This window comes from Labrus mixtus, chromosome 2 (genome assembly GCF_963584025.1).
Source record: "Labrus mixtus chromosome 2, fLabMix1.1, whole genome shotgun sequence".
NCBI classification, from domain to species: Eukaryota; Metazoa; Chordata; class Actinopteri; order Labriformes; family Labridae; genus Labrus; species Labrus mixtus.
The window spans coordinates 25,397,724-25,413,520 of record NC_083613.1 but is presented as its reverse complement, the minus strand read 5'-3'; the positions used below and the strand labels follow the sequence as shown (position 1 = coordinate 25,413,520).

The following is a 15,797-nucleotide window of genomic DNA, read 5'->3' as shown; positions in this document are numbered from 1 at the left end:
ACCTGATGAAACTGAGTCACGAGCAATTCTCTGTTTGCCTCCAGTCTAATATAAGTTAAACAGGTGTGGTATGAGGACACAGCAGAGTGATCTAAAAAACACAATGGGAGCCATCATTACCTGCGCTTCAATGGGGAGGAAATGCATCCATTTATTGTTCTGACAAGCGACGCAGTATCTGGTTGCAATGACCAGAAAATCATTGTCGCGTGTTGATGAATTACCTGCCTGACCAGATTTCAGTGTCAAGTTGTGGGTTGAAAACATTTTTGTGTGGAGAGACAATACTCAGGAAATACTTTGAACAGAACAATAGAAAGAATTGGATGATTCTTCATGATTTAAAAAATACAACCTGTTGTTCCAGATCCACAATTCAACTAAGACCCTGACACAGCCACAGCCATAACACATACTTTAACATAGTAATGTAGTATAGAATGGAGCCCTGGCACAGTTAGTGATGTAGAATAGAAAACAAAGCTGCTGAGGTGAAAGGCCCACAGTGCATGTTGGTTTTCTTTCATTCGTTGTATTTACTTTTTAAGACTTGCTGAATGTGTATTGAACTTTGACTCAGCTGTTTACAACTTTGTCTTTTAAAGACAACATGACTCATATATTTAAATGTTTTTTTTTGTAAAGAACTTTTTCCTTATCTAAATAAATTTGCTGTATTGCTTTGTGTGATTTACTGCACCCAGACAATTTACATAAATACTTCCCTGTAAATTTATGCCACATCATTACAGTCTCTGTGAGGAGACTCTGAAGTGGATTTTATTTGAAGGATATTTAATTTTAGTATTCATTAGTATTAGTATTGTTCTACACTTAATCCAACGAAGGAGGGAAAGTCATCTCATCACTTTCTCTCCTTGGAGAAGTATAAAGGACAGCAGAACAGAAGAGAAGAGAGGTGTGTCCACACAGCTCTCATGACAGGTCGACAAGGGGAGGGGCTTGATTACCTGAGCTTGCAGTCAGTGCACAGTGGAAATTACACCTGTTGCACTTCCCAGGCTCTCTCTCTCTGCTTCTCCTCTCTCTCTCTCTCTCTCTCTCTCTCCCTGTCCCTCTCTCTTCCCCTTTTCTGTCCCCTTCATTTGGCCTGTAAGCACCTGAGAGCTGACGGCCTTGCCATGGATCCAAACGAGGCCTGCGGGAGTGAGAAGGAGAAGGAAAAAGAGAAGGACAAAACGATCAAGAGGAGGAACCGGCCAGTGTTCCTGCGATACCTGGAGAGGAGGAAGACGGACACTATTGTAGCCGATGACATCGCCAAAGGTGACATCAACCTGGGGACGCTGGTGAGGAGGAGTCAGTCTGACAAGACGGAGTACAGCGCTAAACTTAAAGGTACGCCTAAACAGATATGACCTCCCAAGGGGTCAAAACTATGGCAACAATGTATGCACACGTGAGCCAACACTCCGTCTGAAAGAACTCTCAAATATTTACAATGCAAACTTCCTGATAATACACTTTCTAGGAGAACTTCAAGTTAAATACATCTAGCAGAGATGGACTGTTAGAGCAGAATGTAAGGCTTGAGGGCAGAAATTCAACACACACATACCGAGAGTATGCACACCTCGATGGCTCTGGATACTGGGCACCTGTTGCGTTACTATGTGTTGAGCAGGAGATTCTCCCAAAGGGATGAAGCCACATATGCAAACTGTGCTCCAAACTCAGGCACAGAGGAGTGGCTTTGAAGTGTTCCAGACCAGCTGGTAAACAAGCACCCGAGCACCAGGAAAGAGTCCATAATAATTCAAAGATTCAAGTTCAGGGAATGTCAGTCACTTTTTGAGAAAGATTGTTTTATAATGACTCTTAATTAAGGTCATCTTAAGTGTTTGACCCAGAGAGAAAGAATTAGTCAGAAGGTGCGTCTTGTGTTTTAAAAAAAAAAGACACAACCTTAATCCAGCTTTATGTTGCCTCATCACTTCTGCAGAGCTCTTCTTTTCATACACACATGTCCAGGTTTAAAAAAAGAACTTGCCTCACCTGTCCTTAAAGTGCCGTCAGTGACTCGGAATGCTGCACTTCAGGCAAAATGGCTTACATCACCGTGTCAGCAGGGGGAATTATTAAAGACTAAAGTATGAAGGATTTCCTGTGCCACTTGTTTCCTTTACTGTGAACATGACGCATCGTCTGGACTAAATGATGAGTGGAGCCTCGGTTAAAACAGAAAATTAAAGCCTACTTATCAATTGGAGCCGTACTGATAAGAAAGCTTTCACTCACACAACAAACACACACACACACACACACACACACACACACACACACACACACACACACACACACACACACACACACACACACACACACACACACACACACACACACACACACACACACACACACACACACACACACACACGCCATATCAGCAGCCGCTTTGTTTACTTGCAATAGAGACACTCTCTACTCCTCTGTACTTTCTGTTTTCTTCAGCAGCCTGCATCATGACAGGCAGAGTTGTCAAAAAAAACACCAGTGTGTTTTCAGTAAACCAATCCCCCCCCCAACCCAACCCTGTTTGACTTCAGCCTCACAACACCTGACAAGCAGTATTACATATTTACTGTGGTATTACCATTGCAAATATTGACAGAAGCGATGACTTCACCGAAAGAGGAAACATGTGAGCCTCTGCTCGACCATCAGTTCTCATCTGCTTGTCAGACAGGTTGGTCGAGCCTCAGAACCTTGACAACCAGACATCAATATGTGTAATTATTTACAGTAGATATAGAAAATAGTCCTGGCAATCATTTACTAGAACAACACTCGCATACCAGGGCAAAGGGAAAGCAAACATTCATTGGACTTAGCTCTTTCAATACCATTTTTTGCAACTTTTGAGACAATTTGGCATATAAAAAAATGTAGTGTCAGTAGCCTTTTAAGAGGGGAAAATATTTGAGGAATATTTAAGACTTCTTCAACACACTATATCCACTAAACAATAGACAGCAGAGATGTACATTGTTAAGTTTTTTATACTTATTCATTTATTTTTAATCTATTGCTTCTAAAGCATCTAATGTGAGAGCAGCTTCTTCTAATTTCGTTGTACTTGTGCAAAGACAATAAAGACATTCCGCTTCTGATATATATTCTCAGTGATAAATTCCCCATTGTGCACTCTGCTGTGTGGCAAAGACAAGCGCATCATTTTTCTTCAATGCGACACATGATACGCCATGCCTTGTATTCGGTCGCAGGCTGTCTGTTGGGATCACTTTCAGTGAGCTGCACAGTGAAAAGCCCTGTATCCACTTTCATGGGAACTCCTGTGCCTTTAACCATAACTCGCCAAATGTAATGTTCACAAAAAGAATGAATGAGCACAGGTTCAAAATCTGCTGCTGATTCTCGCCAGGCTAGAAACATTTTAATTCCTGTAATCACTGAGAATATGCCAATAAGAAAGGAGATATAACGAGTCTTTAAATAACTTCTCTCATTGAGACTTCATCATGTTCTTCAGCTGTGTATATCCCCTCTTATCGTTGTGCTCTCTTATTTGTTTTTTATTATTATTTAATTATTTTGAACTTTTCCTGTCTTCTTTGATATTTCCCTTTTCTTGATTTTTAGCTTCTAGCCACTTTTTATTGTTTTGTATCTCTTGGTAATGCTCGTATTTCTTATTGTTACTAATTTATCTTCTTAGAGCCTCGGTCCTCTTGCTCACAACCTAAATTGCCGGTGTTACTTGAGTTATTATTATGAGTTATTATATTGCTTGAATTCTGATGTTGGTCGGGTTTCTGTTTGGGTTCTTTTACTGTTGGGGTTTTCTTGTCGTTTGTTGTTTTTTCCGTGGGTTGCGTTGTTGTCGTGAGTTTTTGTTGTTATGTTTGCTTCTGCACATTGAGGCACTAACCCTAACCCTTTATTTTTTAAAAGTGCTATACAAATAAAGTTATTATTACTATTATGTTTGAAAGAAAGGCAACTATTGTTGCCGGTGGGCTTAAATGGGTTTTTAAAAACAGAATATGCTTCTTCCCAACAAGCCTCCAAATATACCTCCCCTGATTTCTCATCAAGCTGACATTTCTCACGGGGGGGTTCACTCATTCTTGGGGCTTCTTCGCACACGCGTGACACTTAGTTATACTTTGAAATGTGACACTGACACTTCTTTAAAACACCATTACCACTAGTAAAAGAGTATCTCTTCATTCAGCCACAGTGTAAAATGTTCTGTTATGGGGACTGATTCCAAAGCTTCTTCAAACCTAGTAAACAGATTGTGTATGAGTATTATCAGGCATTGACAAGTTAATTAAAAACTGCTGAAGGAACAGACTCGTGACCACACAGTTCATGATCATGTCGTCCATACACTGAGATTAACAAGCTCTCTCCTACTTTGTTAAAGCCAGAAGAGACGATTCACCATTTGCAGGTGTTAATTCAAATCTTTGTGTTTTAGGATGGAAGACTCATCTACAGTGTAAATGAAAGCAGGGTTGCAAGCTGGAAAGGTCAGCCATGTGTGAACACAATCTGCACAATGTTCGCATTCATGAAAGGGTAATGAACACTGCTTTGAAACACATGAGCCAGTGTGCTCAGCTTCAGCGAAAGGCAGCTGACAGTTACTGTACCGCTGATACTGTACCGCTCGTAATGTTCCCTTTCTGTGCATTTAAAGCATCCGCAAACTGTCATCCTGTTTTCTCCAATACAAAAATCAAACAGTTTTCTTAATAAAACAATGAAAGGGGAAATGGTTACACTTGCCCTACTTGTTATGTGTGACAGGGAAACTTTCTCTTTTTTGTACCTGTTGTCTACTGAGTTCAATATTTAAGTAAAGACAGCCCAATCGTCTATTCTGTAACTACAAAGGATGTGACTGGACTCATCTTTAGCTGGATAGCAACTTAAAATGCTTTGGTAATATTTTTACACTTCGACTTTGCAGAACTTGATCTGGTTTACATGCTGTGTGTGTGTGTGTGTGTGTGTGTGTGTGTGTGTGTGTGTGTGTGTGTGTGTGTGTGTGTGTGTGTGTGTGTGTGTGTGTGTGTGTGTGTGTGTGTGTGTGTTCATCTGAGTGGCTGGTGAGATTACAAGCTGAGGTGGGTGTGGAAAAGTTGTTTGTATGTAATCTTGTGTGAATGTTTGTTTGTTTGTTTGTGTGTGTGTGTGTGTGTTTATCATTATGTTCCCTCACCACACACAGACACACTCACTAGTCTGAGCAGATGGAATGCCTGAGCACACTGAAGCATTACATCAGCAGCACGATTAGTTCCGTAACCTGACACGGGACTCGCAGCTCTCCGTCTCCCCCCCCGCCTGCCCCACCAGAGAAGGAAGTGGTGTGAAGCGTCGATTAGGCAGCAAGGAAGCATCCCTCTTCCCTGAACAGACACTCTTGCCTGCCATGCAAAGCACAGAGCAGCCAAAGAGTGATTAGGTAGCAGAGCAATAAAAAATAAATAAAAAAAAGAGAAGCAAGCCTGACTGGCATGTTAAGTGAGGCCTTTTGGCGCTTCTGTCAAAGTAATTAGATTACCATGAAATACGGTGATCTGAATGGCTGCTCGTGCGTCAAGTGAATATGTTAGGAGAGATGTAGATTTTTCCAAGCATGCAGAAACCCACAGGGCCTGGATGTTTACCAGCGTTTTAGAAAATGCATAACTGCCACCAATAGCTTAAAATGCTGGCAAAATAAGTTATTTTGAAATTAAAGATTTACAGCAAATGTAGTTGCTCTCAAATCATCATCGCTTTTCTCTGTACTTGTATGACCTTCAGGACTCATTAGACTTATCACTATCAGCTGTGATTTCCACAGACAACCAGAATGTGATTGGCCACCTAAAACCCACATCTGAGCCTGTGCTTATCTTATAATAATTTAATAATGTCATCTTTTCTCAGAGAAAATGACACCGCATGACCTGTCCACACCACCGCCCTCGCCAGCACTGGACCCAGAGGAGATGCGTTTGAGGAAGATGAGCCGCAGGGCAAAGGTGATTCAGGAGCTGGTGCAGACTGAAAAAGACTTCCTCCTAGGCCTGGAGCTGTGCATCAGGGAGGTGGTCCAGCCTCTGCGAAATGTGCAGGTACATACTTCTCAGGTTCAAGAAAGAAGCCTCTGTACAGGCTTAATATGGTACATGTCTAAAAACAGAGTTGTCTCAAAGTGCCACAACAACAAAAAGCAACAAGTTAACAGTTAATTAATAGAAGACTTAAGATGGAAAGTCAATTTCTCCTCAGTGCTTGGTGCTAAATCAATTTGGAGGGCAGCGCTCAACGCTCACTTACACACACACACACACACACACACACACACACACACACACACACACACACACACACACAGCAAGTAACAAGGCGCTCTGATTGGACGGCAGGGAGGCTCTTAATGAGAGCATTAATCAGCACAGACTAATCGTAGGGGCGGCAGTAGCTCAGTCTGTAGGGACCAAGTCCGGAAATTGGCCTGGTAGCTGGAGAGGTGCCAGTCCACTTCCTGAGCACTGCCGAGGTGCCCTTGAGCAAGGCACCTAACTAAGATATATCCTTGACTTTCGCCATAGGCAGTGGATGTGGACAGAATATTCACTAACATGGAGACGGTGTGTGAGGTATCTGCAGCACTCCTTCACAGACTTCATGAGGCCATGGCGGACCCTGATCCAGAAGCTGTCGTTATAGGTAATGCCAATTTTAACTCCAGTCTAGTTTTGTTATTTGTTGTCTTTCATGGTTTAATGTGTGATAAAATATGTTGTGTCCTATTTTCACTTGTAGGAGATGTATTCATCCAGGCCAAGGCAACTTTAGAAGATGTATATAAGATTTACTGTTACCATCATGATGACGCAAACACATCACTCAAATCCTACGAGAAAGAGGAAGAAATAAAGCAACATTTCACTACCTGTGTATTGGCTCTGAAGTAAGTCAAGTCACTTCCTCTAAATTCTACAGAAGTTATTTATAAAACGTGACTTCCCTCATGTTTTAAAGTAAATGCTTATCTGCGTACTAGATGGTGATTGTTTCTTTCTGTTTGTAATTGCAGGAAAATCTATGATCAAGAGTAAGTAGCTACCATTGATTAATAAATATATAATGTCAAATATGTTTATTAATTAAACCGTCACTTATTATTGTGTTGAATTCTAAGGTTGTTTTTGTTACCATGCCTTCTGTATATGATTTTACCTTCAGGCCATACTCACAGCTGTTAATGTTGACCATTGTCTGTCTAATATAATTATCTGAACAGAGGGAAACCAAACTTGCTGGACATGGGTTCCCTGATCATCAAACCGGTCCAGAGGATCATGAAGTACCCGCTCCTCCTCAGGGAGCTGTGGCAGGCTACACCTGAAAACCACCCTGACTATCAGCCCCTGCAGGAGGCATACACTGCTGCCAGGATCATCAACGTCAACATCAATGAGTTCAGGAGGCGCAAGGATATAGGTGAGACTTCATTTACACGAAAACATGAAAACAGTAGAAGGGTTATTTCGATAGAGGGAGATACAGAGAGACTGGATTGTTGGCCATTGATAATGACTTTGAGCAAAACAAACAAAAAACAAAGCAGATTCAGATACAACAATTTCACATCAAGTCAAAGTCGCCATAAAAATCCTCTGTGGATTTATAAACTACTTCAGCTGTTGACAAAAACGACTGTATCAATTCTTCAGTTAAATATTTTTTGATAAAAGAAAAAAAACACCTTAATTTTTGTTTTTTGTATGGGTGGGATATGTATGTATATATGTGTTGTGTTGTGTGTTTGTATGTATGCTGGCTGCTGGAACACCTGAATGTCCCTGCTGGGATGAATAAAGTATATCTTATCTTGTTACTATGGAAACAGCACTAAATAAGCTACTCCTGCTAGAAGCTCATTGCCCGCCTCAGCTGCTAAACTAGCACAAACAGCTAACTTAGCATACCTTCTGCTAACGAGTCCGACGTTTACTTACATTAATAAAGCCACTTTTTCAGATGGTCGTCGCCTCCATGTTCTCCACTTGTTGCACAAAAAAAAAAAAAAAAAGGTGTGAACTTGTTTGTGTTCTCATTGCTGGATGGGAGCTGTTCGTGATTTGTCTCATTTTCTATTGATAGCTTAACAAAAGTTACATGATACTTTGCCGATAAACACGAAGTGAATGTGTTTAACAGGCTCGATATGATACTTGTAACTCGTGAAAAGTGACGTGTTTTACTGTATGTTGTACAAACAAGTTAAAGGAGATCTCCAGCGCAAAAAGCAGGACAGGTAAACGGCCATGATAAGTCACGTCTCGGTGACGTCATTACGTGAATAAAAAAATGATTGAAGTTATTTGTATCATCATCATCAACTTTTATTATTAGACTCAAGGTCTATTTTAAAAGACATACAATACAAAAAATAGACAACACACATATACATTAGAATAAAAACATTCCCGCCTCTTATAAAAGGCACTTATACCAATGTCTCCAAAGGTATGACTGGTAGCGTACTGCACGATAACTTGGGTTCGACAGCAGCATTATAATTACATTCCTTGAGTAATTCAAGCGACCGATAAATCTGTACATAAGGTTCCTCAATAAAGCTTGTAAGGTGTTAACTCCTGCATTCACAAATAGCTCACTTGCACTACTCCACCTTGGCTTTTTAGGTAAGATCCTAAAACAATCATTGTAAGCAACCTGAAGTCTGTGCATACTTGATTTTTTTTAACTAACCCCATAAGGGGGCAGTATACAGGGGAGTGCAATATGCTCTAAAGAGACATATCTTTACATGATCAGAACACATATGAAATTTTCTTGCCAACATATTGGCTTGGGCATATAATGTAGGACACTGTCTAAAAATGTCGTCATCGTTATGTAAGAGCATAAGTCATATTGATGTTTCTATATGAATGCATCTATATAACAACGCAACGTCATCACGTTGGCCTAAATAATATATATTATTCTATATTTTTTATAAGCCATATTAGTTTTTTTTCCTCTTTACATATTTCTTTCCCCCCTGCCACCTTTGCCAACAGACAGGCTTTTTTTATTCTATCAATATTGTATATTAATCAAATTTGTAGTCTCCTTATAAGCACACTATTAACTCATCAATATATGCTGTCTATCTATGTTATAGCCTATCGATTCAAGAATATTTCTCCTTTTTTTCATATTCCTGTTCACTCCCAGTTATGAAGTATAAGCGAGTGGAGGATGAAGGCACTTTGAGGGGAAAACTTCACAAGTTCAATATCCACTCCATCCGGAAGAAAGGTGACAGATTCGCTGGCTATCTCAAGATACTCACTGGAGTTGAACCACAGGTAAATGAAAAAAAAAAATAATAATAAGTAGGCTATCAAACAAAAACGTGTTCAATCTGCTCTTATTGACACTCATTAATTGCTCCTTTTATTATTATTTTTTAATCATCTTTGTAATTCTATAAATTCATTTATGAAATTTTGCTACAATTTAGGCAACATGTCTTATCGTTTTTTTTTCTTTAGGTGAGAGATGAAGTATTTGATAGAGAAGAGAAGCTGTTTAGAAGTCTGGAGAAGGCGGTGAGGCAGCTGGTCAAGAACGTTCAATGTTACCTGCAGCATATTCAGGTAAGTGAATGCTACTGTTTCCTACTATTGTGAGTGTTGCTGTTTTCATTTTATTCACCTTTATGGGCCTTTTTTAATGTCTGAATTTGCAGGAGATGGTGTCTGTAGCTGTTCAGAATGTGGTGGACATGGAGAACATCATCAAGGATCCAAACAAAAACGGCTCAAATGACTCATCGCACAGTAATGGAAACGACCCCTATAAGCACTTTGTAAGTATGGCTGCTTTTGCACTAGTACGCTGTTTTAGCTTTGATGTCCAGCTTTTACCGCTTCTACTCTCCTCCATGAGTCTTTTATCTGTCCTGTTCCTACATGACCACATGTTTACCCTCCAGCCTTGAGTCATCCATTGCTTTGCCAGTAGCTTCCAGTCTTCTGTCCATTACATGAATCCTCTTCTTCTATGCCTCTAACTTTCCTAGTAGCTCCTTCAATAACTCTGCTCTTTCTTACCCTCCTCCCTCTGTCAATGCACTCTTGCCAACTCTGAAATAAGCACACCTTGAAAAATAAAAATCTCATATAGCAGCTCTTGATTCAAGTCTGCCTTGCAAAATAATTGTGGACACAAAGAAACATGAGCTCTAAGAAGAAAAGAAAATGTGATTTATTTGTATTAAAATGATTCAGTTTTGTCTTCTGTAATCAAAGCAACAGATGGAAGCTTGAAAAAATGTAATCAAAGTAAAAAAAAAGTTGACTGTATTTGAATAACCAATTAAATGCGTCACATTTTGATAGTAGATAATAGCAGAAATCTTTAATGTGTGCTTCGGAACAATATTATTCTGATTTGTTTGCATGCAAATTAAGCTGCAGCAGCTCTGTTGTTGATTTCATGCTTTTAAGGTTCATGTTAAGGCGTATGCTCTCTGTTTCTCCTGTCTTCTCTCAGAAAGTCAGCCTGGAGCGCCTGGTCCTCGCCCCCCTCCTCTCTCTTCAGGGGATGTTCACAGCCCCACAGAAGCTCATCCAGAAGCGTTACGACAAATTGCTAGATTACTGCAGTCGCCTGGAACGCTCTTCTTCTTTTTCATCCTCCTCCTCCTCCTCCTCCTCGCCATCCTCCTCTTCTTCCTCTCCTTCACTGGTGTCAGAAGACCCGCCCGGTCCCGCCAAGAGGGACTACGAAGCTCTTAATGCCCTCCTGTTGGAGGAGTTGCAGAGGTTCAACATGGCCGCCTATGCTATCCTCACCAACTGTGTGGTGTATTTAGTGGCCTTGCTCAGAGGGCTGATGGAAAAAATTCTACTGGGTGCCCCGTCTGTGCAGCAGTTACCAGTGAGACCCCCATCACATTATTAGACACGAGCTATTCTTAGCCTTTTTGATATCGAAACTACAAAGTTCTATTTTTATCTTTCCAGGCTCCTTTGTCTAACATTGCTGAAGTACAGAACAGCATCATGGAGGAGCTCAACAATCTTGCTTTTGTGAAGGATAACGCTCAGAAACTGATGGAGCGTAAAGTCAGCTTTGAGAGACAACGAGACAAGAAAACAACGGTAGGAATTTCAAAATAATCTAGAATATAGAGGACATGTCTATTAGAGTCAGTGTCACATTTTTGGCTGTAGAAGCAGCTTAGTGTGTGCAGTTCTGGAGTCCAAGACAAATTTCCCTAATGGGACAATAAAGTGTTTGGTAATGTATTGTATCATATCATATCTTATTGTAATGAGGTTTACATGTACAAAGATTTTATTTTGGTATAAAACATGAAAAAGAAATGGAGAGCAAGCTAACAGCTGCAAACAGCAGTATGCCTACTCTCTAGAAAACTAAATAAATTGACTAAAGTGAAAATTATACACTAAAATCTGTTCTATTCCAATCCCAGGTCGGTTGTGTAAACTGCGCTCTGACTCTAGGTCAAAACAGAAGTCTCATCTTTTCCTTATAGTATTTCAAAAACGTTTGAACTAATTCAAAGCCACCGAGCCATCAAAGGCAGACACAGAGGCAGACTCTGACACTGAGATTAACACTTGGCAAAGCTGCACCAGGTAACTGTCTTCTGAGAATGCTAACGTATATCTATGTGTTTGTAAGTGTACACTTATGCATGCATACATGCCGAAGAGTGTGCTTGCACTTGGACGATAAGTAGATCATCTTGATCTCACACACCCCTTGAAAATCCTTGTACAATGGCCGTCAAAATGTTCCCACACACCAGACCCACTTCACACACTTACACCAACGCTCTTTTTTTCCCCTTTGTCGTCCTCCAGATGCCAGAGGTACAACATCAAACCGAGGAGCAGCGCGCCCGGCTGCTGGCAGAACACCCACTTAGCCGTCTGTATCAGCTGAAGAGGAAGTGTAATGGCTGCCAGGAGCAGGACCTCAGTCTGCTGGAGGGGGAGCTGGTAGCCCTGCTGGAGGACACAGACCCACTGGGCAGCAGCAGCCGCTGGCTGGTTCACACTGGAGGCAAGTGTGTGTGTGTGTGTGTGTGTGTGTGTGTGTGTGTGTGTGTGTGTCAGAGTCCTTTCAGTTAAGACACATAAGCTGAATTAAGTTATCACATTAGATCATCTGCAGGTATAGCTCTCCTTTATTGCACATTCCTCAGAAATTACACCTGCATTTATTAGAAGACTGAGGCTGTATAGACGCACCAAACTTAACTTTCCTTCACCGTCAAGTCAACACGCAAGAATCAGTCCCAGGAGCTCCTGTGATGTCATGGTTGCTGGATTTTTTTCTGCCTGCCTCTGGAGATGGTTGCCTGACAACAGGGCCAACATAGCCTAGTCTCCATCTCCCCTCCACGTTTTGCAGAGGCACCGGAGATCCTGACGTCTTGTTTGGAACAAACCGCTGCACGCTGTAAGCAGTGTTACTTAGAGTACAAAGCTTCTCCCTATGGGTATTCGCCTCAGAAACAAGGACGTAGAGATGCTGCTTGCTTGCACGCCTCTCTGTACTCTGCAATAACAAGTTATTTTTCATGAGCTCTAGAAAGAAAAAAAAAGAAGGAAGTGTGTATGTTTTTTGGTGTGCGCAGTACAATCTTCACAGACTTGTCTTTTCCTCTGGGATTACATGCATTCCCAGGAAGCTGTTGTTCATTCTGCAGTTGATATCAACACTGGCTCATATTCACACATCTCTCAGTTACTTGTATGGCTTTAAGTTTGCTCTGACTCATGGTTCAAGTCATATAACACAAGACATGCAGTCCCTTTTAAAACACACATATACAGCATAGTCCAGAGATGATGACTATTTACCTTTATGAAGCTGCTTTTTGCGTGACTAATGAAAATGTTTTATCAAGGACACTTGTTCTGAAATGACCTCACTGCGAGACATTTAAAGGGCCAGCTCACTCAAAGGAAAAAAAAAAATCTCCAAATGTTTTGTTGTCTTCTACTGACGTGTGTCTCATCCAAAGATATATGAATGGAGTTTTGATTCAAGTCTTTAAATAACGGACATGTGCTTTTTTTCAATGATATATGTCCTGGAACTTCTTTATGAAAAATAGTTGATACATGTAAAGGTGGACACAAAGGTGCCGCTTGTCAACAGGCAAGACAGACAACCGTTTGGAGCCCACTAGGGGGCCCCGGAGGGCTGACGAACTTTACAAACTGCAGCAGTAGCTCAAAATGTGTAAATTATGCAATGACAGTAGAAAACCTCCCTGAAGGGGCCCCATCTGACAGCACTGACTCTCATGACCCTGCTTAGCATCTCATGTATTATTCCGGTGAAAACCAAAGTGCGTCAATGAAGATCACTGAAGGAAAATGAGGAGGAATGAAAAAAAGCAAGTGAAAAAAGAAAGAGGAAGAGCGTTGGGAAACTGGTAGATATAGTGGTGGTTGGAGGGTCCCCTGATTATTTTTTTCCTCGGGGCCCCAATAGAATCTAGAATCACCCCTGGGTGGACAATATGTTTTGTGGAGTATCAAGACATACTTGGACATTTTTACTGAGAAGAGTATCTGTGTTGATTTCTTACTATATTAAGTGTTTGGAGCATCACAAACCAGACTAAATGTACACCTTATGTATTGTGATAAAGACAGTAAAATAAGATGATCTGAAAGCATAATGGAACTATCTGCATCGCTTGATAACTACTAAAAATAAGTGGAATTAAAAAACAATTGAATTTGGCAGAACCCATCCTTTAAAAATGGACTCAGCTGTTCTGACATATTCACAAACTGTCCTCCTGTGTCACGTTTAGGTGCACAGGGCTACGTGTACTCCACATTCCTGAAGCAGTACAACCCTCTGAGGGACTCCATGCGGGCGGGCCAGATGGTCAGAGAGCAGCAGCCACAGCAGCCGCAGCAGCCGCAGCAGCAGCCTGTCATGGTGGACGAGGACTTTGACAATATCAGCCTGTTCGTGTCTGGCAGTGGCAGCAGCAGCCTGCGCAGCTTCAACCTCAACACCACTGACAGCAGCTCAACCCTCTCAGTGCTACAGGGGGAGCAAGAGAGTCCAGAAGAAGTGGAGGAATCAGTGGACGGTGACACTCAGCAGGTTTGTGTTTCTTACACCATTTTGAACATGTAAATATTCTGCAGGGTTAAGGACTGGGGGAGGTGGTAGAAAAACACACCAGTAAAGCCCACTTTGGATTAAGGCTTTAGAACTCCATGCCAAAATGTGCATGTGACCAAGTGCAGTGAACACGTTTGCAATGTAAACTTAACCGAGCATCATCGGAAATAATAAAGAGACACAACTAAAAAAACAACAAACTATACACCATTAAGTAAAAACATCAAATGCAGCTTTTACTGCTCTTCCAAAAGGCTTCAAGTGCCTCCTCACATGAAACCCCACCTGTAAATATCAGAGGTGTTTTCTTAAAACCGAGTTATGCAGTTACATACCACATTGATGGAGTAACGGTGGCTCTTTCTGGATTGTTTGAAAAATAAATAGGGTGAAAAACATGAGAAAACAATGCCTCAAAAAACAAACTCTTGGACATGTCATGTCTTCATCTGACTAACCAGTCTGCCTCTGATCTTCATTGCTACACGTCATCATAGGTCTCAAAACATGAAATACTGACAGGGTCGATAGATTCAACCTTTTAAAAACATGAGACTGGGCTGTGACGTTTTTGTCTCATCTGAAAGCTGATAAACAGTGCCACCTGCTGGATTTATCACATAGTACATGATGTGAATATATGCCCTCTAGATTTTAAAGGAAGGAAATTGTAAGATGCCAAAAAAAGAAGGGTTGTTTGCACCAAAACAAATAAATAAAAATCTCTCTTTACTATTGCTATTCAATATTTTAAGCGTTAGGATTATTTTTGCACCAGTTTACATCTGTGTAATTTGTCTCTTTCCCCAGTTTTATGCTGTTTACGCATTTCAAGCACGCTGTGACCAGGAGCTGACCTTGCAGGAGTACCAGCATGTTCGCATCCTCCAGTTCTCTGACCTGGGAGGCAACAAGGACTGGTGGTTAGCCGAGGCTAACGGACAGAAGGGATACGTCCCTGCCAACTACCTTGGCAGGATGTCCTATGCATAAATATTGAGTCATAGGATGTCCACAAAAGCAAACCAACCTGTGACATAACAAACAGACCTGACACATCGTAAGACTCATAATTGAAGTAATCCTGACTGCAACTCGTGACATTTCTGTTTGTTTGTTTTTTTGAAAGTCAAACTTGCACTAGGTATCTCTACATGTTTTAAAATCCCTTCATACCAAAAGTGTTAAATTCTGTTTAGCCTTCAGACAGAACCAGGACAGCTCACCACTGGCACTCAACCAATAATCTGTGAGGAATAGAAAATGATGTTTGTACAACACAGGGCACTGTGCTGAGCACTTTTTGTACTTCAGTGTTGTTTATATGGAATCATGAAGTGATGTCTAAATGAAGTTAATTTTATATGTGAAGTGATTTACAGATGAAGAAAATGTTATATGTGAAATCATTTACAGAAAATGTAAATGTTCTAAGTGAGATGATCAATACTTTAAGTATGTTTTTGTGAATGTGAAAAGAAGAAATCTATGTCATCGTTTATATTTTATCAATCATGTGGAGAATAAAGCGAATCAAGGATGTATTCTCAATGTGTCCCACAGGAAATAATGGTTTTTCATACAATAACACCACTCACTAC

At 40.9% G+C, this 15,797-nt stretch overlaps 1 protein-coding gene across 1 annotated transcript; it reads left to right on the top strand.

Moving 5' to 3' along the window:
* The first annotated feature begins 970 nt into the window (after positions 1–970).
* arhgef38 (Rho guanine nucleotide exchange factor (GEF) 38) lies at positions 971–15,738 on the top strand. The gene is made up of 14 exons (XM_061058377.1): positions 971–1,359; positions 5,929–6,116; positions 6,597–6,714; positions 6,811–6,958; positions 7,085–7,102; positions 7,292–7,491; positions 9,238–9,371; positions 9,558–9,662; positions 9,755–9,874; positions 10,561–10,947; positions 11,034–11,171; positions 11,901–12,096; positions 13,868–14,175; positions 15,007–15,738. Exons 1-14 carry the CDS (start codon positions 1,143–1,145, stop codon positions 15,187–15,189), a joined length of 2,460 nt encoding a protein of 819 aa, XP_060914360.1. The 5' UTR covers positions 971–1,142; the 3' UTR covers positions 15,190–15,738.
* Positions 15,739–15,797: the final 59 nt, after the last annotated feature.